Source organism: Heptranchias perlo, chromosome 7, assembly GCF_035084215.1.
Source record: "Heptranchias perlo isolate sHepPer1 chromosome 7, sHepPer1.hap1, whole genome shotgun sequence".
Taxonomy (NCBI): domain Eukaryota; kingdom Metazoa; phylum Chordata; class Chondrichthyes; order Hexanchiformes; family Hexanchidae; genus Heptranchias; species Heptranchias perlo.
This window is the reverse complement of record NC_090331.1, coordinates 72,092,865-72,118,090: the sequence shown is the minus strand read 5'-3', so window position 1 is coordinate 72,118,090 and position 25,226 is coordinate 72,092,865. Positions and strand designations below refer to the sequence as shown.

Here is a 25,226-nt window from a genome sequence, read left to right as displayed (position 1 = left end):
GTTGGGATGTCTTGTTGAAGTTGTACAAGACATTAGTAAGGCCACACTTGGAATACTGTGTACAGTTCTGGTCACCCTATTATAGAAAGGATATTATTAAACTAGAAAGAGTGCAGAAAAGATTTACTAGGATGCTACCGGGACTTGATGGTTTGACTTATAGGGAGAGGTTGGATAGACTGAGACTTTTTTCCCTGGAGTGTAGGAGGTTAAGGGGTGATCTTATAGAAGTCTATAAAATAATGAGGGGCATAGATAAGGTAGATAGTCAAAATCTTTTCCCAAAGGTAGGGGAATCTATAACGAGGGGGCATAGATTTAAGGTGAGAGGGGAGAGATACAAAAGGGTTCAGAGGGGCAATTTTTTCACTCAAAGGGTGGTGAGTGTCTGGAACGAGCTGCCAGAGGCAGTAGTAGAGGCGGGTACAATTTTGTCTTTTAAAAAGCATTTGGACAGTTACATGGGTAAGATGGGTATAGAGGGATATGGGCCAAGTGCAGGCAATTGGGACTAGCTTAGTGGTATAAACTGGGCGACATGGACATGTTGGGCCGAAGGGCCTGTTTCCATGTTGTAAACTTCTATGATTCTATGATTCTATGTAGCTCTTTCATCAACCAGCTTCCTGAATACTCAACTGTTCCTTCAACCGTTTGATCTCCCCATCTTGTTGGGTATTCTCCCCCTGTTTGTCAGTAATTTCCTGATCCATGGCCAAAAGCCAGATCGCCCGTTCAGATTTCACTTTTTGGGCCAAACTTTCCAACCACTCAAACGGTCGGTCCTTCGGACTGGGCGCTACCAAAATGGATTTCATCCACTCTTCCTTAGGATTTACCTTTCGCAGACAATACTGGTACATTTGCTCATTGCCCGTTGGGGGTCCCTTTCTCTCCCCCTTACCGCTTAAGCCACACATTCTGCATAATAGTCTAACCTCAGACTCCTGCCACAGGTCACCAAATATGTAGGCAGAAAGGAACGTGCCTTTACCATATGTTACTATGTTCGTGACTCCAGGAATTACAGACACATAAACACAATGTTGGGTTAACCATTAACACTTTTATTTGTCTAATTCAATTTAGATAAACACAATTTTAGCACAACATACACTGAGTAAATACTTTAAGAGTTCCCATTTCTGCTACCCAGACTCAAGTGCTGGTCAGGTTTACCTTGCCCTGGATACCTCAACTTGGTGACCAAACCAAGGACTCATTCTTGACTGCCGTGCCCAGATCTCTCACTACCCTCATATTTATGTCCTGCATTATCGCGCCTGCAACTTGATGATCAATTGTGTGCTAATCTCACTTAATCAGTTTAGTCAGTGGGCCTCATGACCCATCTCCTCATTAACAGTCAGCCTAGCAACAGTTTCCCAATTTAATATAGTGGCCATTTCACATGTCAATTCAACACAGTGGCCGTCTTACAGTTTTCAAATGATTTTTGAAATAATAGTGCACGGTATTTGTATGAACACTTAGCACATTTGTGTGAAGTTCCTTTATGAGCTATTTTAAAGCAGACGTTGATCCAGTTAAAATAACAGGTTTAACGCCGCCATTAAAATGTAGAAAAGGAATTTCGTACAATGCAGTAAGCATTTATACACTAAATCAAGAGTATAATTGCAAGGCCATTTGGTCCCTAATTCCCTGGGGATGGAGAGGGCCTGAGTTTTATTTATGGGTGGGAGAAAACTGAACTGTGGGTTGGAGCCCACCTCAACCGGGAGTCCACCCCATTTGACAGGTCGTTTAAATTATGGTCCGTGAGACCATGGTAACATCTCCCACCTGCCCACTCCTATATCAAGGGGACAGATCATGGGAGATGTCCCAGGCTTTCCTGAGAATTGCATCCTTTTCAGTCATTGAAAGTCCTCAGTGGAACTCATGCCAGTTGAGACATGCTGTGAGACGCTTTGAGGACTTCTAAAGGCCCCAAACCTTCACTATAGTAAAGTAATCAATCCTGAAGGACATCAATATCCTTCTTTAGTCAGATTGGCTACAATAGGAGCCGTAGGACTCAGCCCATCTGGGCTGCCAGGGGACTCTACTCCACCTTATCAGGGCGGATGAGCTCAAGCCAATGTGGCCACTGTTGATGCGCCCTTGCAGGTGATGATGGTCTAACCCGGCTATGCAAATGACGCTATCCACGGAACAATGGATGGGTTTCTGGTCTTGGGCAAGGGCAGGCTAGGGTTCTGCTCTGCTGCACTTATATTAGAGGACCATTGACCCAGGAATTCCCAGGCCTTCATCTCTGGAAGGAAAGGAAAATTACCCACAGGACACATCCATGATGTGAATGTTCTATTCAATGAGCCAAGGAAAGTATTGACTAGAAGGTTGTGAGCTCAAGTCTCACTGTATGACCTGAGCACATCATCCAGATTGATCATTCAGTTCAGTGCTGAGGTGGTACCGCACTATCAGAGCTGCCAATTTTCAGATAAGATGTTAATCCGAGGCCCCATCTAAGATTGAGAAAGTAGATGACAATAACTTGAGGGCTTAAAATGTTGATAGGATTGATGGAGAGCAAATATGGATCTTGGGAGGAACAAGAGAGCAAATTTCTGAGGAGCAATGAACATTGTGGTATTGATAATATTTTAGAAGGGAGGATTACAGAAGAAAAGTGGAACACTTTCAGGAATACATTATTGTCAATAAAAAAGACCTATGTAGCAGTTGAACAAAATGCACTAAAGAAATAAGGAGGCTGTTTTGGGGAACAAGGCAAGTACTGCCAGGGATAAGGAGGACCAATGAGATTCTCTTAACTTTAAAGCCATGAAATGATCAGAGGACAGGGATGAATGTAACAATAGGGAGGATACGAAACTTGTCAGGAGAATCATAAATAGACAAGATGAGGATTGCTGGGAAAATGTGAAAGATAACACAGATTCTGGAACAAGGGGGCAGAGCCCGGAACTTAGAAGAGGGAGGGTGAAAAAACAATTCCAATTTGACTCGGCAGAGGCTGATGTTTGAATATAATTGAGTGCTAAGGGAGGCAATGATGAATGATTAAAGAGAGAATTGGATAAGTATCTAGTAAAGAATTTGATAGTGTGGTGTGAAAGGTAGGAACATAGGAACAGGAATAGGCCATTTAGCCCCTCGAGCTTGTTCCACCAATCAATGAGGTCATGGCTGACCTGTGACTAATCTCCATATACCCACCTTAGCCCCATATCCCTTAATACCTTTGGTTAACAAAAATCTATCAATCTCAGATTGAAAATTAATAATGAATCTATTATTGACAGCTGTTTGTGGAAGAGAGTTCCAAAATCCTACCATCCTTTGCGTGTAGAAGTGTTCCCTCACTTCGCTCCTGAAAGTCCTGGCTCTACGATTTAGGTTGTGTCCCCTAGTCCTAGACCCCATAATAAGCGGAGAAAGTTTCTCTCTATCTACCCTATCAGTTCCCCTTAATATCTTGAAAACTTTGATCAAATCACTCCTTAATCTTCTAAATTCCAGGGAATACAAGCCTAATTTGTGTAATCTTCCCTCATAATTCAACCCTTGGAATCCAGTGTCATTTTAGTAAATCAACACTGCACTCCCTCCAAGGCCATTCTATTCTTCCTAAGGTGCGGTGCCCAGAACTGAACACAATACTCCTGGTATGGTCTAACCAGGGCTTTGTATAGCTGTAGCATAACTTCGACCCCCTTGCATTCTAGTCCTCTAGATATAAAGGCTAGCATTTCATTAGCCTTTTTGATTATTTTCTGTACCTGTCATAATATTTTAATGAACTATGTACATGATCCCCTAAGTCTCTTTGGACCTCCACTGTTTGAGCTTTTCATCCTTTAGAAAGTACTCTGATCTATCCTTTTTAGGTCCAAAGTGAATGACCATACACATGCCTACAGAGAAATCCATTTGCCACAGTTTTGCCCATTCACTTAATCTATTAATATCTCATTGTTATTTTATGCTTCCATCTATACTGCTAACAATGATGCCTATCTTTGTGCCATCGGCAAAATTGGATATGTGGCTCTCTATCCCGTCATCTAAGTCATTAATAAATACAGTGAATAGTTGAGGCCCCAACACAGATCCCTGTGGGACACCACTAGTCACATCCTGCCAATTTGAGTACCTGCTCATTATCCCTGCTCTCTGTATCCTGCTGCTCAGCCAACTTCTTAACCAGGTCAATAATTTGCCCTCAATTCCATGAGCTTGAACTTTAGCTAATGGTCTCTTATGAGGGACTGTATCGAATGCCTTCTGAAAGTCCACACATAAACAACATCCATAGACATTCGCCTGTCACTATTTTAGACATGTCTTCAAAAAATTCAATCAGGTTTGTCAGACATGACCTACACTTTACAAATTCATGCTGGATCTCTCTGATCAGCTGAAAATTTTCAAGGTGTTGAGTCGCTCTATCCTTAATTATAGACTCTAATAATTTCCCGACAACAGATGTTGGGCTAACTGGTCGATAATTCCTTGGTTTCCCTCTCTCACCTTTCTTAAATAGCGGAATGACGTGTGTAATTTTCCAATCTAAAGGAATGGTTCCTGAATTGAGAGAACTTTGGAAGATTATAGTTAGGGCTTCTGCAATGTGCTCACCTACTTCCTTTAAAACCCTGGGATGGAAACCATCTGGTCCTGGGGATTTGTCACTTTTTAGTGCCACTATTTTCTTCATTACTATTAATTTGCTTACATCAATTATATTGAGTCCCGTCCCTGGTTCAAAATTAGTTTCCTTGGGTTGTTCGGCATGTTATCCTCTTTCTCTGCTGTAAATACTGAAGCAAAGTAATTATTTAACATGTCCGCCATTTCCTTATTTTCATTTACAATATCACCATTATCAGTATTTACAGGGCCCACATTGCTCTTGAACACCCGCTTTTTCATAATATAATCGTAAAGTTTCTTTTCATACTCCCTTTTTGTAGCTCTTACTATCTGTTTTGTCACCCTTTGCTATTCTTTGTATCTCTCCCAATTGGCAGGATCTGTGCTATATTTTGCATTTTTGTAGGCTTTTTCTTTTAGATTTATGTTGTCCCTTACTCTTTTGTCATCCATAGCTGTGTTCTTACCTCTTGGAGGTATAAACTAGTTCTGAATCATGTTAAATTCTTTATTGAACACCTCCCACTGACCTTCTGTCGTTTTACCCATTAGCAGATTTGCCCAGTTTACTGAGGACAGTCTCTGTCTCATCCCATTGAAGTCGGCCTTACCTAACTTTAGAATCTTAGTAGCTGATTCGGGTTTCTCCCTTTCAAACAAAACGTTGAACTTGATCATATTATGATCGACATTAGATAAATGTTCACTCACCGTTAGACTGGCAACTAAATCTGACTCAATGCTCATTATTTAATCTAATATGGCCTGCCTCCTTTTTGGTTCTAGGATGTATTGTTGCAGAAGGCTGTCCTGAACACACTCAAGAAATTCACCACCTTTCTGACATGACCTGTTCTCCTTTTCCCAATGAATAAAAATTTAAAACCCCCGTTCGAACCAATCAGCCTTTGCTGCAGACCATCGGATATAATATTTTCCAGAAATTGGTTCTGGCCAGAAGGACTGCAATTGTCCTTTCTAGTCCTGTACACTCCAATGTTCCAGCGATAAAGCACAGTGACAAAAAGGATTGAATGTTGGAATAGATTGGAGCTGGAGGCTTGAGATGAGAGATATGCTGACTATCAAACAACTTTATATCCAGGTTGGATTCAGAAACAGTTATTGAAAAGAAAAGAAGTGCTTGAGATGAAAATAAAACTGGGCTTCTTGGAAACAACTTTAAAATCAGTCGTTATATGGGATTACCAGAGGCAAAAATGAGGCGTGAGATGATGTAGACAAAGGAACATTCGTGAAACACAAGCGGTGGTAATTGTTGGTTGGATCTACAAGAGGAATGAAGCTGTGGCTTTGAAGAATTAACATGAAGAAGATTTTCATTACTCATCAAAAGGCCAGTTGTTTATTGCTCTCTGAGGGAGGCATGAATTTTATCATTGTCACTGGTTCTATTACCTCATTAGTAATGTGTTCTTAGAAACTCAATCACAAGATTAGGAGTTTTGGCACAGAATGCTAGAATGATGGAATTTCAGAGTCCATCAAGAACGGTCACACAGAAACAACAGACACAAGCGTGTAAAACATATTCGGGAAGAGGTTGGAGTGAAGGTGAAACAGATGGAGAGAAACAGAGACAGAAAGAATGAAAAGGAAGAATCACAAAGGGAACAAATGAATCGAATAGAGTACAAGAGAGGAGATAATGAAAGACACGTAAGTGAAATAACTGCAAGATATGGGCCCTGGTTGTTGGATGCATTGTGCTTGAATATGGGTTAGTACCTGCAGTTCCCATATGATGAGTGACAGGTCTGATCTTTAACATCAGAAGAAGTGCACAAGTGGAGTGTAGAGACTTTCAGAGAGAGCGGGAGAGGATATTGTCAGCAGAGTCTTTGCACATCACGGTCATTGGCCCCGAAATGTCCTTTATGTCACCTTATCATTTGAGCAAAAAGGATATGTTTTTGCCCTCAGGATTTGTGAACTCTAGTATGAATATACATTCAGGGTCAGTGGTTATATATTTCGTTCACTTTTGTTTTACCGTCAGAATTTCATGATATTTTAAAAAGAATCACAACACCAAGCTCTGTCACTATCAACAGGGTGAGATATATGTAAATCAGTGGGAACATGGATTTAAATTTCCCCACTGGCCAATACGTCCATGGTGCAAACCCATGCTGCCAATGAAGACCAGGTAATTGTTTGTAAATATCCTATAATTACGTATCTACAAAGAATCAGCAAATAAAGATCAAATGAGGCTAGGACTCAATAAAATCTCATTTATTGATTAATTGCGGTTTGATTTAACCACTTCTTTGAAGGAATCAAGTCAGCACAGTGGAATTTTAGAAATGTATCATACGACGGAAGGAACCAACAGATGGACAACTGCCACCCCAGTCACCAAACCACTTGTATTCACCGGGTCCCACGAAGTACTGCCTTCCCATGTAGTTGGGATATTCATAGAAGGTCCAGTAACCATCCATCACATGGCAGGAGTGAATGTCACGGGAGCGGAAACAATCGTAGACAGATGGACAGTCATCCATGAATTCCATCATCTGTCCTCCAAAGTCAGGCCTCTCGTAAATCTTCACTCTGTAGGAGTTACTGCTGGACTGGAATGGCAAGAGAATCATGTCAGTAAATTTCTTCCCTTTATTAATGATTTTATGACTGCACAGTTAATGTAGCAGAACTTGTTAGAAAATTTCTGCAGCAACAAAATGGATAACAAGCTTTGCATTTAGTCATGGTTATATAAATAGACAGATGCCTACAGGTTATTTACCACAGTTGTTTTTTAGAATATTTCCAATTACTTATTGATCCACAATGGCTGCAAAGTTATTTGGAATGTACAGTTTATTATTCTGTGATAAAGATCATCAAATTGTCCTGAGTGATGAATTCATCAACGATTATTGAAATCGTTGTCAAGACTTGAATTATTGAATATTCCACTCAATCTTGTTAAAATTCCTGTTGTTTAATCAGTTTAAATGGAAATCAAAAATTAATTGTAATTTATATTTATCGAAGTATATTACAAACGTGGTTTGGGAGTATGCCCTCCCTCCCACCACCAACACCTGGGTGCAGGTCAGGCGCAGCGCACTCAACGTACAGACCACCTGACATGCTGTAAACAGGCCTGGATTCAGGAATTAACATTGTCCCAATGTTCGGAGCTATAAGCCCACCCCTTGGCAGAGGCCAATGGCCCCAAAATCAGGAGTGGAATTCCAGCCATTGACGAAGAGCTGAGAGGCCTGCAGCTGCAATAATTCCAATGTGTGTGGAGCCTCGTGTCTCGGCCATCCAGGCCCAAGGTTCCAACAGCGAATAGGACAAAACCCCCCATTGAACTGTTTAGACCTCCTTGGCCCAGCTGCCTGACCCACTCAAATTCTCCTATCTGAGAAGGTTTAGACCCAAGAGGTAACAACTTCTTCTGAGTGTCCTCGCGTTTGAGCACTCCTGCAGACAAAGTGGAGGAAAACGAGGCCGAAAGCTCCAATCATTTCCACAGGTGTCCATCCCCTCGGTTGATCCACAGGAATCCCTGGGCCACGTAAAGGAGGTGGAAATCTGGCCTCATGAGACATCAGCCCCTTTTCACTTTCCATTATGTGAGGAAATAAGTGTTTAATATTCCTCAATGAGACATGGAAGCAGCTCCAGAAGTGAATGAATGAAATGCTGAAAATTTGTTTAATGGAGTGAAGAGTTAACTTGAAAGGAATGTCTCCCAGTGTTGTATATTGTGAATGTTAACAACCTGTTGTGTTTAGTCAAATATTTAATAGCGTCATCAGTGTTAGAAGGTACAATGCAAACAGAATAAATAAAACAAGTTTAAAACTTACGTATGGGTAGGTGTGACATGACCTGATGTTGTCATTGTATCCCATCCAGCGCTGGAAGTCAGGATATTCACCCTTCCACAAAACATACTGATATCCCATGTAATTGGGTCTCTCATACAGCACCCACCAGTCACTCTCAACACGGATGGAGTTGCAGCGGCTGAAGTAAGAGGACAGGTCAGCACAGTCAGTACTGCACTCGTAGTGCCGACCCTGGAAGTTCCTGTCCTCGAAAAAGATGATCTAAAGAAAAATAATTATTTCAGGTAACATTTCTGCAAAGGAGTAATAAAATAACATCACAATATTGATCAGTAAATACCTTTCCCATTCTGCTCTGAGTGTTTCAGTGACTGTGATGAGGATCAGTGGAGCTGGGCTATTTATACATCGCCTGAAAGAGCAAAATAGCAAAACACATTGTTAGTGAAATCACTGTAGACCCTATGTAAGCAAAATTATCCCAGTCACCTTCCATCTTTTGTTGTAAAGGTCTAAGTTCATTGCTTTTCCATACTGCATTAAGCGTATCGTTGCAGTGTCCAACATCCTTATTGTAGTGAGTGGAAAGGTCAGACACATGTACAGTTACTGAATGGGAGCTGTGTTTTCAAACAATTTTTGAAATCTTGGTATATGATATTTGTATAAACACTTAGCAGATTTGTGTGAAGTTCCTTTATGAGGTTTTTAAAGCAAATGTTGATTCAGATAAAATAACAGGTTTAATGCTGCCATTAAAAAGTAGAAAAGGATTTTTCTACAATGCATTAAGCGTTTATACACTAAATCAAGAGTATAATTGCAAGGCCATTTGGCCCCTAATTTCCTGGGGATGGAGAGGGCCTTAGTTTTATTTATGGGTGGGAGAAAACTGAACTGTTTGTTGGAGCCCAGCTGAACCGGGAGTCCACCCCATTTGAAAGGACTTTTAAATTACAGCCAGTGATACCATGGTAACATCTCCTGCCTGTCCCCTCCTACATCAAGAGGGCAGGTCAGGGGAGATGTCCCAGGCTTTCCTGAGAAATGCGTCCTTTTCACTCATTGAAAGGACTCAGTGGAACTCATGCCAGTTGAAACTTGGTGAAAATCCATTTGAGGACTTCTAAAGGCCACAAACCATTGCTATGGTAAGGTAATCAATCCTGAAGGACATCGATTTATTTTTGTAGTCAGATTGGCTCCAGGAGGAGCCATGGACTTCGGCCCATTTGGACCACCAGTGCTCCACATTACCAGGGCGATGAGCTCAAGCCAGGGTGGCCACTGTTGATGCTCCTTTGCAGGTGGTGATGGCTAATCCCGGCCATGCAAATGACCCTGTCCTCTGAACAATGGATGGGGTTTCTGCCCTTGGGCAAGGGCAGGCGAGGGTTCTGCTCTGCTGCACTTATGTTGGCGGACCAGGGACCCAGGAATTTCCATTCCTTCGGCTTGGAAGGAAGGAAAATTACCCATGTGTCAGATCCATGATGTGAATGTTCTATTCAATGAGCCAAGAAAAGTATTGACTAGAAGGTTGTGAGCTCAAGTCTCACTGTATGACCTGAGCACATCATCTAGGTTGATAATTCAGGGCAGTGCTGAGGTGGTACCGCACTATCAGAGTTGGCATCTTTCAAATAAAATGTTAAACCGAGGCCCCGTCTGAGATTGAAAGAGTTGATGACAATAATTTGAGGGATTAAAAGGATGACAGAGTTGATGGAGAGCAAAAAAGGATCTTGGGAGGAACAAGAGAGCAAAGTTCTGAGGAGCAATGAACATTGTGATATTGATAATATTTTAGAAGGGAGGATTACAGAAGAAAAGTAGAACATTTTCAGGGATCACATTATTTTCAATAAAAAAGACCTATGTAGCAGTTGAACAAAATGCGCTAACGAAATAAGCAGACTGTTGTGGGGAACAAGGATGCACTGCCAGGGGTAAGGCAGACCGAAGAGTTTCTCTAAACTTTAAAGCCATGAGAAGGTCAAAGGACAGGGATGAATATAAGAACAGGGAGGACACTAAACTTGTCAGACGAATCATAAATAGACAAGATGAGGAATCCTGGGAACATGTGAAGGGTTACACAGATTCTGAAACAAGGGGGCAGAGCCTGAAACATGAGAAGAGAGAGGGTGAAGAAACAATTCCAATTTGACTTGGCAGAGGCTGGTGTTTGAATCTAATTGAATGCTAAGTGAGGGATTGATGAATCATTAAAGAGAGAATTGGATAAGTATCTAATAAAGAATTTGATAGTGTGGTGTGAAAGGCAGGAACATTGGAACATGGAAACAGGAGGAGGCCATTTATTCCCTCGAGAAAATTCCACCATTCAATGAGATCATGGCTGATCTGTGACCTAACTCCATTTACCCTCCTTAGCCCCATATCCCTTAATACCTTTGGTTAACAAAAATCTATAAATCTCAGATTGTAAATTAACAATTGAGCAAGCATCGACTGCAATTTGCGGAAGAGATTTCCAAACTTCTACCATCCTTTGTGTGTAGAAGTGTTCCCTAACTTTACTCCTGAAAGTCCTGGCTCTAAGTTTTAGGCTTCGTCCCCTAGTCCTAGACCCCATAGCCAGTGGAAAATGTTTCTCTGTATCTACCCTATCAGTTCCCCTTATTATCTTGAAAACTTCGATCAAATCACCCTTAATCTTCTAAATATCAGGAAATACAACCCTAGTTTGTGTAATATCTCCTTGTAATTTAACCCTTGGAATCCACGTATCATTCTAGTAAATCTACTCTGCACTTCCTCCAAGGCCCATATATCCTTCCTAATGTGCGGTGCCTAGAAGTGAACACAGTACTCCAGGTCTGGTCTAACCAGAGCTTTGCGTAGCTGTAGCATAACTTCAACCCCCTTGTATTCTAGTCCTCTACTTATAAAGGCCAGCATTCCATTAGCCTTTTTGATTATTTTCTGTACCTGTCCATGATATTTTAATAATCTATGTACATGACCCGCAAGTCTCTTTGGACCTCCACTGTTTTGAGCTTTTCACCATTTAGAAAGTACTCTGATCTATCCTATTTAGGTCCAAAGTGGATGACCTCACACTTGCCTACAGTGAAATCAATTTGCCACAGTTTTGCCCATTCACTTGATCTATTAATATCTCTCTCTACTTTTATGCTTCCATCTACATTGCTTACAATGCTGCCTATCTTTGTATCATTGGCAAACTTGGATACATGGCTCCCTTTTCTGTCATCTAAGTCATGAATAAATACAGAGAATAGTTGAGGCACCAACACAGATCCCTGTGGGACACCACTAGTCACATCCTGCCAATTTGAGTACCTGCCCATTATCCCTACTCTCTGTATCCTGCTGCTCAGCCATTTTCCTAACCATGTCAACATTTTGCCCTCAATTCCATGAGCTTCAACTTTAGCTCACAGTCTCTTATGAGGAAGTTTATCGAATGCCTTCTGGAAGTCCATATAAACAACATCCATAGACAGTCCCCTGTCCACTACTTTAGACAACTCTTCAAAAAATTCAATCAGGTTTGTCAGGCATGACCTACCCTTTACAAATCCATGCTGGCTCTCTCTGATCAGCTGAAAATTTTCAAGGTGTTCAGTCACTCTATCCTTAGATATTGACTCCAGTAATTTCCTGACAACAGATGTTAGACTAACTGGTCTATAATTCCTTGGTTTCCCTCTCTCACATTTCTTAAATAGCGGAGTGACATGTGCAATTTTCCAATCTAAAGAAACTTATTCCTGAATTGAAAGAACTTTGGAAGATTATAGTTAGGGCTTCTGCAATGTTCTCACCTACTTCCTTTAATCCCAGGGATGGAAACCATCTGGTCCTAGAGATTTGTCACTCTTTAGTGCCATTATTTTCTTCATTACTATTAATTTGTTTACGTTAATTATGGAGAGCCCCCGTCCATGATTCAAAATTAGTTTCCTTGGAATGTCCAGCGTGTTGTCCTCTTCCTCTACTGTAAATACAGACACAAAGTTATTATTCAACATGTCCACCATTTCCTTATTTTCATTTACAATATCACCATTATAAGTATTTACAGGGCCCACATTGCTCGTGACCACCCTCTGTTTCCGAATATAATTATGAAAACTTTTTGTGTTGATTTTGATATCCCTTGCAAGTTTCTTTTCATACTCCCTTTTTGTAGCTCTTACTATTTGTTTTGTCACCCTTTGCTGTTCTTTGTATCTCAAGCAATCGCCAGGAACTGTGCTATTTTTTCCATTTTTGTCTGCTTTATCTTTAATTTTATGTTGTCCCTTACCTCTTTTGTCATCCATGGCTGTGTGTTTTGGCAAGTAGAGTTCTTGCCCCTTAGAGGTATAAACATGTTAAATTCTTTATTGAAAATCACCCGCTTCATTTTACCCATTAACTGATTTGCCCAGTATTGTGTGGACAGTCTCTGTCACATCCCGTTGAAGTCGGTCCTACCTAACATCAGAACCTTAATAGTTGATACGGGTTTCTCCCCTTCAAACAAAACGTTGAACTCGATCATATTCTGATCGCTTGTCGATAAATGTTCACTCAACGTTAGGCTGTTAACTAAATGTAGCTCGTTACTCATTATTCAAACAAATAAGGCCTGCCCCCTTGTTGGTTCTAGGACGTATTGTTGCAGAAAGCTGCCCTGAACACACTCAAGAAATTCACCACCTTTCTGAAATGAGCTGGTCTACTTTTCCCAGTGAATAAGAAATTTAAAATCCTCCATTCCAACCAGTCAGCTTTTGTTGCAGACCATAGGATATGATATTTTCTAGACACAGGTTCTGGCCAGATGGATTGCTTTCTGGGGCTGTACACTCAAATGTTCCTGTGATAAAGCACAGTGATAAAAAGGATTGAATGTTGAAATCGATTGAGGCTGGAGGCTTGAGATGAGAGATATGCTGACTATCAAACAACTTTAGTTCAAGTTTGGATTCAGAAACAGTTATTGAAAAGAAAAGAAGTGCTAGAGATGAAAAATAAAACTAGGCTTCTTGGAAGCAACTTTAAAATCAGTCGTTATATGGGATTACCAGAGGCAATACTGAGGCGTGAGATGATATAGACAAAGGAACATTCGTGAAACACAAGCGGTGGTAATTGTTGGTTGGACCGACAAGAGGAATGAAGCTGTGGCTTTGAAGAATTAAAATACAGAAGGTTTTCATTAGTCATCAAAAGGCCAGTTGTTTATTGCTCTCTGAGGGAGGTATGAATTTTATCATTGCCAGGAAACAAATGAATCGAATAGAGTACAAGAGAGGAGATAGAGAAAAACAAGTAAGTGAAAGAACTGCAAGATACAGGCCCTGGTTGTTGGATGCATTGTGCTTGAATATGGGTTAGTACCTGCAGTTCCCATATGATGAGTGACAGGTCCGAGCTTTAACATCAGAAGAAGTGCACAAGTGGAGTGTAGAGACTTTCAGAGAGAGAGGGAGAGGATATTGTCGGCATAGTCTTTGCACATCACGGTCATTGGCCCCGAAATGTCCTTTATGTCACCTTATCATTTGAGCAAAAAGGATATGTTTTTGCCCTCAGGATTTGTGAACTCTAGTATGAATATACATTCAGGGTCACTGGTTATATGTTTCTTTCACTTTGTTTTACTGTCAGAATTTTGTGATATTTTAAAAAGAATGGTTAATTATAGGCGAGGTATTATTTTATACTGTGACCATTTTCTGAATTTGATTCGGGATTGTAAATCGGGGTGTCCAAACTGCAGCCCCTGGGCCACGTGTGGATCCTGAGGCCTACAATCCGGCCTTTGAAGCTTCCTACCGGGAGGTTTGGAAAAGCTGCTTCTCTCACTGTTGTCTCATTGGTGGATAAATGTTAAGCCACAACACCAAGCTCTGTCACTATCAGCAAGGTGAGATATATGTAAATCACAGGGAACATGGATTTAATTTTCCCCGCTGGCCAATACGGCCATGGTGCAAACCCATGCTGCCAATGAAGACCAGGTAATTGTTTGTAAATATCCTATAATTACGGTATCTACAACAGAACCAGCAAACAAAGATCAAAATGAGTCACGGACTCAATAAAATCTCATTTATTTATTAATTGCGGTTTGATTTAATCACTTCTTAGAAGGAATCAAGTCAGCACAGTGGAATATTAGTAATGCATCATACGACGGAAGGAACCAACAGATGGACAACTGCCGCCCCAGTCACCAAACCGCTTGTATTCACCGGGTCTCATGAAGTACTGCCTTCCCATGTAGTTGGGATATTCATAGAAGGTCCAGTAACCGTCCATCACATGGCAGGAGTGAATGTCACGGGAGCGGAAACGATTGTAGACAGATGGACAGTCATCCATGAATTCCATCATCTGTCCTCCAAAGTCAGGCCTCTCGTAAATCTTCATTCTGTAGGAGTTACTGCTGGACTGGAATGGCAAGAGAATCATGTCAGTAAATTTCTTCCCTCTTTTAATGATTTTATTACTGCACAGTTTGCATAGCAGAAATGTCAGGAAATTTCTGCAGCAACAAAATGGACAACAAACTTTGTATTTCGTCACGGTTATATAAATAGACAGATGCCGACAGGTTATTTACCACAATTGTTTTTCAGAATATTTTCAATTACTAATTGATCCACAATGGCAGTGAAATATTTTGGAATGTACAGTTTATTATTCTGTGATAAAGATCATCAAATTGTCCTGAGTGATGAATTCAGCAACGATTATTGAAATCGTTGTCACGACTTGAATTATTGAATATTCCACTCAATCTTGTTAAAATTCCTGTTGTGTAATCAGTTTAAATGGAAAACAAAAATTAATTGTAATTTATATTTATCGAAGTATATTACAAACGTGGTTTGGGAGTATGCCCTCCCTCCCACCACCAACACCTGGGTGCAGGTCAGGCGCAGCGCACTCAACGTACAGACCACCTGACATGCTGTAAACATGCCTGGATTCAGGCATTAACATTGTCCCAATGTTCGGAGCTATAAGCCCACCCCTTGGCAGAGGCCAGTGGCCCCAAAATCAAGAGTGGAATTCCAGCCATTGACGAAGAGCTGAGAGGCCTGCAGCTGCAATAATTCCAATGTGTGTGGAGCCTCGTGTCTCGGCCATCCAGGCCCAAGGTTCCAATCACGAATGGGACAAAAACTCCTTTGATCTGTTTAGACCTCCTTGGCCCAGCTGCCTGACCCACTCAAATCCTCCTATCTGAGAAGGATTAGACCCAAGAGATAACAACTTCTTCTGGGTGTCCTTGCGCTTGAGCACTCCTGCAGACAAAGTGGAAGAAAACGAGGCCGAAAGCTCCAATCAGGATCCCCACTTCATTTCCACAGGTGTCCATCCCCTCGGTTGATCCACAGGAATCCCTGGGCAACGTAAAGGAGGTGGAAATCTGGCCTCATGAGACTTCAGCCCCTTTTCACTTTCCATTGTGTGAGGAAATAAGTGTTTAATATTCCTCAATGAGACATGGAAGCAGCTTTTCACCTTTCTCCAGAAGTGAGTGATTGAGATGCTGAAAATTTGTTTAGTGGAGTGAAGAGTTAACTTGAAAGGAATGTCTCAGTGTGTTGAATATTGGAAATGTTAACAACCTGTTTTGTTTAGTCATATTAAGAATAAAAGCGGACGGATTATCCGGCATCGGACCACTAGGCACCGGACACGACAATGGCAAACCAAGCCCAGTCGACCCTGCAAAGTCCTCCTCACTAACATCTGGGGACTTGTGCCAAAATTGGGAGAGCTGTCCCACAGAATAGTCAAGCAACAGCCTGACACAGCCATACTCACAGAATCGTACCTTTCAGGCAACGTACCAGACACTTCCATCACCATCCCTGGGTATATCCTGTCCCACCGGTAGGACAGACCGACCAGAGGTGGCGGTACAGTGATATACAGTCAGGAAAGAGTGGCCATGTGAGTCCTCGACATTGACTCCGGACCCCATGAAATCTCATGGCATCAGGTCAAAGATGGGCAAGGAAACCTCCTGTTGATTACAAGCTACTGCCCTCCCTTGGCCGATGAATCAGTCCTCCTCCATCTGGAGCACCACTTGGAGGAAGCACTGAAGGTAGCAAGGGCACAGAATGTACTCTGGGTGGGGGACTTGAATGTCCATCATCAAGAGTTGCTCAACAGCACCACTACTGACCGAGCTGGCTGAGTCCTGAAGGACATAGCTGCCAGACTGGGCCTGCGGCAGGTGGTGAGCGAACTGAAACGAGGGAAAAACCTACTTGACCTCGTCCTCACCAATCTACCTGTCGCAAATGCATCTGTCCATGTCAGTATTGGTAGGAGTGACAACCGCACAGTCCTCGTGGAGACAAACTTCCGTCTTTGCACTGAGGACACCATCCAACGTGTTGTGTGGCACTATCACCATGCTAAATGGGATAGATTCAGAACAGGTCTAGCAGCTCAAAACTGGGCATCCATGAAGCGCTGTGGGCCATCAGTAGCAGCAGAATTGCATTCCAGCACAATCTGTAACCTCATGGCCCGGCATATTCTTCACTCTACCGTTACCAACAAGCCAGGGGATCAATCCTGGTTCAATGAGGAGTGTAGAAGAGCATGCCAGGAGCAGCACAGGCGTACGTAAAAATGAGGTGCCAACCTGGTGAAGCTACACCTCAGGACTACATGCAGGCTAAACAACGGAAGCAACATTCTATAGACAGAACGAAGCGATTCCACAAACAATGGGTCAGATCAATGTTCTGCAGCCCTGCCACATCCAGTCGTGAATGCTGGTGGACAATCTAACAACTAAAGGGAGGAGGAGGATCTGTAAACATCCCCATCCTCAATGATGGCGGAGTCCAGCACGTGAGTGCAAAATACAAGGCTGAAGCGATTGCAACCATCTTCAGCCAGAAGAGTCAAGTAGATGATCCATCTCAGCCTCCTCCCGATATCCCCACCATCACAGAAGCCAGTCTTCAGCCAATTCGTTTCACTCCACGTGCTATCAAGAAACGGCTGAGTGCACTGGATACAGGCTGTGGGCCCCGACAACATCCCGGCTGTAGTGCTGAAGACTTGTGCTCCTGAACGAGCTGCACCTCGAGCCAAACTGTTCCAGTACAGCTACAACACTGGTATCTACCCAACAATGTGGAAAATTGCCCAGGCATGTCCTGTCCACAAAAAGCAGGACAAATCCATTCCGGCCAATTACCACCCCATCAGTCTACTCTCAATCATCAGCAAAGTGATGGAAGGTGTCATCGACAGTGCTATCAAGCAGCACTTACTCACCAATAACCTGATCACCAATGCTCAGTTTAGGTTCTACCAGGGCCACTCAGCTCCAGACCTCATTACAGCCTTGGTCCAAACATGGACAAAAGAGTTGAATTCCAGAGGTGAGGTGAGAGTGACTGCCCTGGACATCAAGGCAGCATTTGACCAAGTGTGGCACCAAGGAGTCCGAATAAAATTGAAGTCAATGGGAATCAGGGGGAAAACTCTCCAGTGGCTGGAGTCATACCTGGCACAAAGGAAGATAATAGTGGTTGTTTGAGGCCAATCATCTCAGCCCCAGGACATTGCTGCAGGAGTTCCTCAGGGCAGTGTCCTAGGCCCAACCATCTTCAGCTGCTTCATCAATGACCTTCCCTCCATCATAAGGTCAGAAATGGGGATGTTCGCTGATGATTGCACAGTGATTAGTTCCATTCGCAACCCCTCAGATAATGAAGCAGTCTGTGCCCGCATGCAGCAAGACCTGGACAACATCCAGGCTTGGGTGGAAAAGTGGCAAGTAACAATCGCGCCAGACAAGTGCCAGGAAATAGCCATCTCCACCAAGCGAGAGTCTAAACACCTCCCTTTGATATTCAACGACATTGCCATCACCAAATCCCCCACCATCAACATCCTGCGGCTCACCATTGACCAGAAGCTTAACTGGACCAGCCACATAACTACTGTGGCTACAAGAGCAGGTCAGAGGCTGGGCATTTTGTGGCGAGTGACTCACCTCCTGACTCCCCAAAGCCTTTCCACCATCTACAAGGCACAAGTCAGGAGTGTAATGGAATACTCTCCACTTGCCTGGATGAGTGCAGCTCCAACAACACTCAAGAAGCTTGACACCATCCAGGACAAAGCAGCCCGCTTGATTGGCACCCCATCCACCACCCTAAACATTCACTCCTTCACCACCGGCGCACAGTGGCTGCAGTGTGTACCATCCACAGGATGCACTGTAGCAACTCAACAAGGCTTCATCGACAGCACCTCCCAAAACGGTGACCTCTACCACTTAGAAGGACAAGGGCAGCAGGCACATGGGAACAACACCACCTGCACGTTCCCCTCCAAGTCACACACCATCCCGACTTGGAAATATATCGTTGTTCCTTCATCGTCGCTGGGTCAAAATCCTGGAACTCCCTACCTAACTGTGATAGAACCATCACCACACGGACTGCAGCGGTTCAAGTAGGCGGCTCTCCACCACCTTCTCAAGGGCAATTCAGGATGGGCAATAAGGAAAACCACGCCCACACCCAATGAATGAATAAAATAAAAAAATATTGAATAGCATCATCAGTGTTAGAAGGTACAATACAAACAGAATAAATGAAACAAGTTTAAAACTTACGTGTGGGTAGGTGCGACATGACCTGATGTTGTCATTGAATCCCATCCAGCGCTGGAAGTCAGGATATTCTCCTCTGCTCAGAACATACTGATATCCCATGTAATTGGGTCTCTCATACACCACCCACCAGTCACTCTCAACACGGATGGAGTTGCAGCGACTGAAGTAAGAGGACAGGTCATCACAGTCAGTATTGCACTCGTAGTGCTGACCCTGGAAGTTCCTGTCTTCGTAAAAGAAGATCTAAAGAAAAATAATTATTTCAGATCAGATTTCTGCAAAGCAGTAATAAAATAACATCATAATATTGATCAGTAAATACCTTTCCCATTTTGCTCTGTGTGTTTCAGTTACTGTGACGAGGATCCGTAGAGCTGGGCTATTTATACATCGCGTGAAAGAGCAAAATAGCAAAACACATTGTTAGTGAAATCACTGTAGACCCTATGTAAGCAAAATTATCCCAGACACCTTCCATCTTTTGTTGTAAAGGTCTAAGTTCATTGCTTTTCCACACTGTGTTATTGGTATCTTTGCAGTGTCCAACATCCTTATTGTAGTGAGTGGAAGGGTCAGACACATGTACAATTACTGAATGGGAGCTGTGTTTTCAAATAATGTATGAAATCTTGGTATATGATATTTGTATAAACACTCAGCAGATTTGTGTGAAGTTCCTTTATGAGCTATTTTAAAGCAGACGTTGATTGAGTTAAAATAACAGGTTTAATGCCGCCATTAAAAAGTAGAAAAGTATTTTTGTACAATGAATTAAGCGTTTATACACTAAATCACGATCATAATTGCAAGGACATTTGGCCCCTAATTTCCTGGGGATGGAGAGGGCCTAAGTTTTATTCATGTGTGGGAGAAAACTGAACTGTGTGTTGGAGCCCAGCTGATCCGGGAGTCCACCACATTTGATAGGACCTTTAAATTACGGTCAGTGAGACCATGGTAACATCTCTTACCTGCCCCCTCCTACATCAAGAGGGCAGGTCAGCGGAGATGTCCCAGGCTGTCCTGAGAAATGCGTCCTTTTCACTCATTGAAAGGACTCAGTGGAACTCATGCCAGTTGAAACTTGGTGCAAATCCATTTGAGGACTTCTAAAGGCCACAAACCTTTGCTATCGTAAGGTAATCAATCCTGAAGGACATCGATTTCCTTTTCTAGTCAGATTGGCTCCAGGAGGAGCCATAGACTTCAGCCCATTTGGACCACCAGAGGACTCTGCTCTGCATTACCAGGGTGATGAGCTCAAGACAGGGTGGTAACTGTTGATGGACCCTTGCAGGTGGTGATGGCCTAATCTGTCCATGCAAATGACCCTGTCCTCTGAACAATGGATGGGGTTTCTTTGGCAAGGGAAGGGTAGGGTTCTGATCTGCTGCACTTACGTTACCAGACCAGAGACCCAGGAATTTCCAGGCCTTCATATCTGGAAGGAAAGAAAATTACCCACGTGTCACATCTATGATGTGAATGTCTATTCAATGAGCTAATGAAAGTATTGACTAGAAGGTTGTGAGCTCAAGTCTCACTGTATGACCTGAGCACATCATCTAGATTGATAATTCAGTGTAGTGCTGAGGTGCTACCGCACTATCAGAGTTGGCGTCTTTCAGATAAAATGTTAAACTGAGGCCCCGTCTGAGATTGAGAGAACAGATAAGAATAATTTGAGGGATTAAAAGGATGATAGGATTGATGGAGAGCAAATATGGATCTTGGGAGGAACAAGAGAACAAAGTTCTGAGGAGCAATTTACATTGTGATATTGATAATATTTTAGAAGGGAGGATTACAGAAGAAAAGTGGAACACTTTCAGGAATACATTATTGTCAATAAAAAAGACCTATGGAGCAGTTGTAAAAAATGCACAAAAGAAGAAAGGAGACTGTTGTGGGGAACAAGGCAAGTACTGCCAGGGATAAGGAAGACTAAAGAGTTTCTCTAAACTTTAAAGCCATGAATAGATCAGAGGACAGGGATGAATATAAGAACAGGGAGGATACTAAACTTGTCAGAAGAATCATAAATAGACAAGATGAGGATTGCTGGGAAAATGTGAAGGGTTACACAGATTCTGGAACAAGGGGCAGTGCGCAAAACTTAGAAGAGGGAGGGTGAAAAAACAATTCCAATTTGACTGGGCAGGGACTGGTATTTGAATCTAATTGACTGCTAAGCAAGGGATTGATGAATGATTAAAGAGAGAATTGGATAAGCATCTAATAAAGAATTTGATAGTGTGGTGTGAAAGGCAGGAACATTGGAACATGGAAACAGGAGGAGGCCATTTAGCCCCTCGAGACTATTCCTCCATTCAATGAGATCACGGCTGATCTGTGAGTGAACTCCATATACCCTCCTTAGCCCCATATCCCTTAATACCTTTGGTTAACAAAAATCTATCAGTCTCAGATTGAAAATTAATAATTGAGCTCGTATCGACTGCTGTTTGTGGAAGAGATTTCCAAACTTCTACCACCCATTGCATGTAGAAGCGTTCCCGCACTTCACTCCTGAAAGTCCTGGCTCTAAGATTTAGGCTATGTCCCCTCATCCTGGATCCCATAACCAGCAGAGAAAGTTTCCCTCTATCTACCTTATCAGTTCCCCTTAATATCTTGAAAACTTCGATCAAATCACCCCTTAATCTTCTAAATTCCAGGGAATGCAACCCTAGTTTGTGTAATCTCTCCTTGTAATTTAACCCTTGGAGTCCAGGTATCATTCTAGTAAATTTACGCTGCACTCCCTCCAAGGCCAAAATATCCCTCCTCAGGTGCAGTGTCCAGAATAGAATACTGTACTCCAGGTCTGGTCTAACCAGGGCTTTGTATAGCTGCAGCATAACTTCAACCCCCTTGTATTCTAGTTCTCTACTTATAAAGGCCAGCATTCTATTAGCCTTTTTGATTATTTTCTGTACCTGTCCATGATATTTTAATGAACTATGTACATGATCCCCTAAGTCTCTTTGGACCTCCACTGTTTGAGCTTTTCACCATTTAGAAAGTACTCTGATCTATCCTTTTTAGGTCCAAAGTGGATGACCTCACACTTGCCTACAGTGAAATCCATTTGCCACAGTTTTGCCCATTCACTTGATCTATTAATATCTCTCTCTACTTTTATGCTCCCATCTACACTGTTCACAATGCTACTTATCTTTGTGTCATTGGCAAACTTGGATACATGGCTCTCTATCCCGTCATCTAAGTTATTAATAAATACAGAGCATAGTTGAGGCCCCAACACAGATCCCTGTGGGACACCACTCGTCACATCCTGCCAATTTGAGTACCTGAGAGTTCCTTAATCTCTGTGTCCTGCCGCTCAGCCAGTTTCCTAAACAGGTTAAGAATTTGCCCTCAATTCCCTGAGCTTCAACTTTAACTAACAGTCTCTAATGAGGAACTTTAACGAATGTCTTCTGGACATCCATATAAACAACATCCATGGACATTCCCCTGTCCACTACTTTAGACACCTCTTCAAAAAATTCAATCAATTTCGTCAGGCATGCCCTTCCCTATAAAAATCCAGGCTGGCTCTCTCTGATCAGCTGAAAATTTTCAAAGTGTTCAGTCACTCTATCCTTAGTTACTGACTGAAGTAATTTCCCGATAACAGATGTTCGACTAACTGGTCTATAATTCCTGGGTTTCCCACTCTCACCTTTCTTAAATAGCGGAGTGACATGTGCAATTTTCGAATCTGTAGGAACTGTTCCTGAATTGAGAGAACTTTTGAAGATTATAGTTAGGGCTTCTGCAATGTTCTCACCTACTTCCTTCAATCCCAGGGATGGAAACCATCTGGTCCTGGGGATTTGTCACTCTTAGTGCCATTATTTTCTTCATTCCTGTTAATTTGATTACATTAATTATGAGTCCCCGTCCCTGATTCAAAATTAGTTTCCTTGGAATGTTCAGCGTGTTATCCTCTTCCTCTATGGTAAATACTGACACAAAGTAATTATTCAACATGTCCGCCATTTCCTTATTTTCATTTACAATAACACCATTATCAGTATTTACAAGGCCCACATTGCTCTGGACCACCCTCTGTTTCCTAATATAATTATGAAAACTTTTTGTGTTGATTTTGATATCCTTTGCAAGTTTCTTTTCATACTCCCTTTTTGTAGCTCTTACTATTTGTTTTGTCACCCTTTGCTGTTCTTTGTATCTCAAGCAATCGCCAGGAACTGTGCTATTTTTTCCCATTTTTGACTGCAGTTTCTTTAATGTTGTCCCTTTCCTCTTTTGTCATCCATGGCAGTGTGTTTTGGCAAGTAGAGTTCTTGCCCCTTAGGGGTATAAACTGGTTCTGAATCATGTTGAATTCTTTTTTGAACATCCTCCACTTATTTTACCCATTAACTGATTTGCCCAGTTTACTGTGGACAGTCTCTGTCACATCCCGTTGAAGCCGGCCTTACCTAACATCAGAACCTTAATAATTGAAACGGGTTTCTGCCTTTCAAACAAAACGTTGAACTCGATCATATTATGATCGCTATGAGATAAAAGTTCACTCACCGTTAGGCTGTTAACTAATTCTGACTCATTACTCATTCTTAAATCTAACATGGCCGGCCCCCTTGTTGGTTCTAGGATGTATTGTTGCAGAAAGCAGCCCTGAACTTAAGAAATTCATTACCTTTCTGACATGAGCAGGCCTCCTTTTCCCAACGAATTAAAATTTAAAATCCCCCGTTCCAACCAATCAGCCTTTGCTGCAGATCGTGGGATATGATATTTTCTAGACACTGGTTCTGGTCAGGTGGACTGCAATCGTCTTTTCTGGGGCTGCACATTTCTATGTTTCTCTGATAAAGCACAGTGACAAAAAGGATTGAATGTTGAAGTAGATTGAGGCTGGAGGCTGGAGATGAGAGATATGTTGACTATCAAACAACTTTAGATCCAGTTTGGATTCAGAAACAGTTATTGAAAAGAAAAGAAGTGCTTGAGATGAAAATGAAAACTGGGCTTTGTAGGGGGTGGTGGTGTGTGTCAGCTTCACCTCTGAATTCTGAGCGGTCCGAATCGCTCCCACTCCCTGGGTTCGAGACCTTGGACTTATTTGGGGGTTGTGACAAAGTGCAGCAGGCAACTGGTTTTGGTACAAGAAAAACTGGGTTTATTGCAGTAACAAATGAAGTTATAACATTAGGATTACACTGAGTTTATACAGACCTACAAAAGTACACTAAGTTAAGAATGGGGAAAACACGTCATAACAAGGGAAAATCACGTTACCAATACCCTTACCCTTGTCCCACCCCCAAAACCTAACTAAATTGAACTAGGAGAGGTCAGAGATCATGCTCACCAACTAGGGGACCCTTGACAGTTTGAAATCCAGCCAGGTAAGCCTGTTGCAGTTTTGGGGTACACTCTTTGTGTCCTTTGGGGCCTGCCGTCCCCACGTGGTTCTGGTCTGGGGAATCTGCGAAGGTTCTTCAGTTGGGTGGAGTCCGCTGATGCGGTAAGGTGCGGTTGTGTGTGGTCGATCTTCGTGGAGAGCTGCGGTTGCTGCCTTGTTGTCTTCGGTTGAGCATGCCACACCGTGCCCCTCGCCGTGATGTTGCCTGCGGGCCTGCGAACCTCCGGATCTCCTTCGTCTGCTTGGCTCAGCTATCTCTCCCTGCTTAAACTCTGCTTCAAACTGCTTAAAACCTGCTTACAACCGCTGCTTAAAACCTGCTCAAAACTGTTCAAACTGCCCCTTCGTAAATGGTGGCCCAGTTATGCTGTTTTTCGAATTTCTCATCTGAGCGCCAAATCAAGTTTAGTTCTTTGTCTGATTTTGGTGGGGTTCTTCAGGTGATTGTTGTCTCGTTGTTTTTATTGGGCTTGCATAATGTTTATTGTTGCGTTCCTGCCCCCGTAACTAGTCTTGAACTGAAAGCCATTATATATGTGAAGTCTTGATGGGCTCGCATAATTGCTCCATTGTTGCCTTCCTGCCTTAGTAGTTAGTAGTGATTATTTATGCAAGGTTTTGATGGGCTTTAGTTTCGTGTAAGATGAAGTCTTTCTCTGGGTTGATTGTTTTAAAGGGAAGAATGCATATT

At 42.4% G+C, this 25,226-nt stretch overlaps 2 protein-coding genes across 2 annotated transcripts; both read right to left on the bottom strand.

The window, feature by feature from the left end:
- Nucleotides 1-6,971: 6,971 nt before the first annotated feature.
- On the bottom strand, nucleotides 6,972-8,829 carry LOC137324020 (gamma-crystallin S-1-like). Its single transcript, XM_067988188.1, has 3 exons — nucleotides 8,821-8,829; nucleotides 8,499-8,741; nucleotides 6,972-7,247 (listed from the first exon to the last, which is right to left on the bottom strand). Exons 1-3 carry the CDS (start codon nucleotides 8,827-8,829, stop codon nucleotides 6,972-6,974), a joined length of 528 nt encoding a protein of 175 aa, XP_067844289.1.
- A 5,810-nt stretch (nucleotides 8,830-14,639) lies between these two features.
- On the bottom strand, nucleotides 14,640-19,462 carry LOC137324019 (gamma-crystallin S-1-like). The gene is made up of 3 exons (XM_067988187.1): nucleotides 19,454-19,462; nucleotides 19,132-19,374; nucleotides 14,640-14,915 (listed from the first exon to the last, which is right to left on the bottom strand). Exons 1-3 carry the CDS (start codon nucleotides 19,460-19,462, stop codon nucleotides 14,640-14,642), a joined length of 528 nt encoding a protein of 175 aa, XP_067844288.1.
- Between the last annotated feature and the right edge of the window lie 5,764 nt (nucleotides 19,463-25,226).

Coding starts and splice junctions, on each gene's coding strand:
- LOC137324020 (XM_067988188.1), bottom strand. Junction 7,248..8,498: donor CATGTCACACCTACCCATAC/GTAAGTTTTAAA, acceptor TTGCCATTCCAG/TCCAGCAGTAACTCCTACAG.
- LOC137324019 (XM_067988187.1), bottom strand. Junction 14,916..19,131: donor CATGTCGCACCTACCCACAC/GTAAGTTTTAAA, acceptor TTGCCATTCCAG/TCCAGCAGTAACTCCTACAG.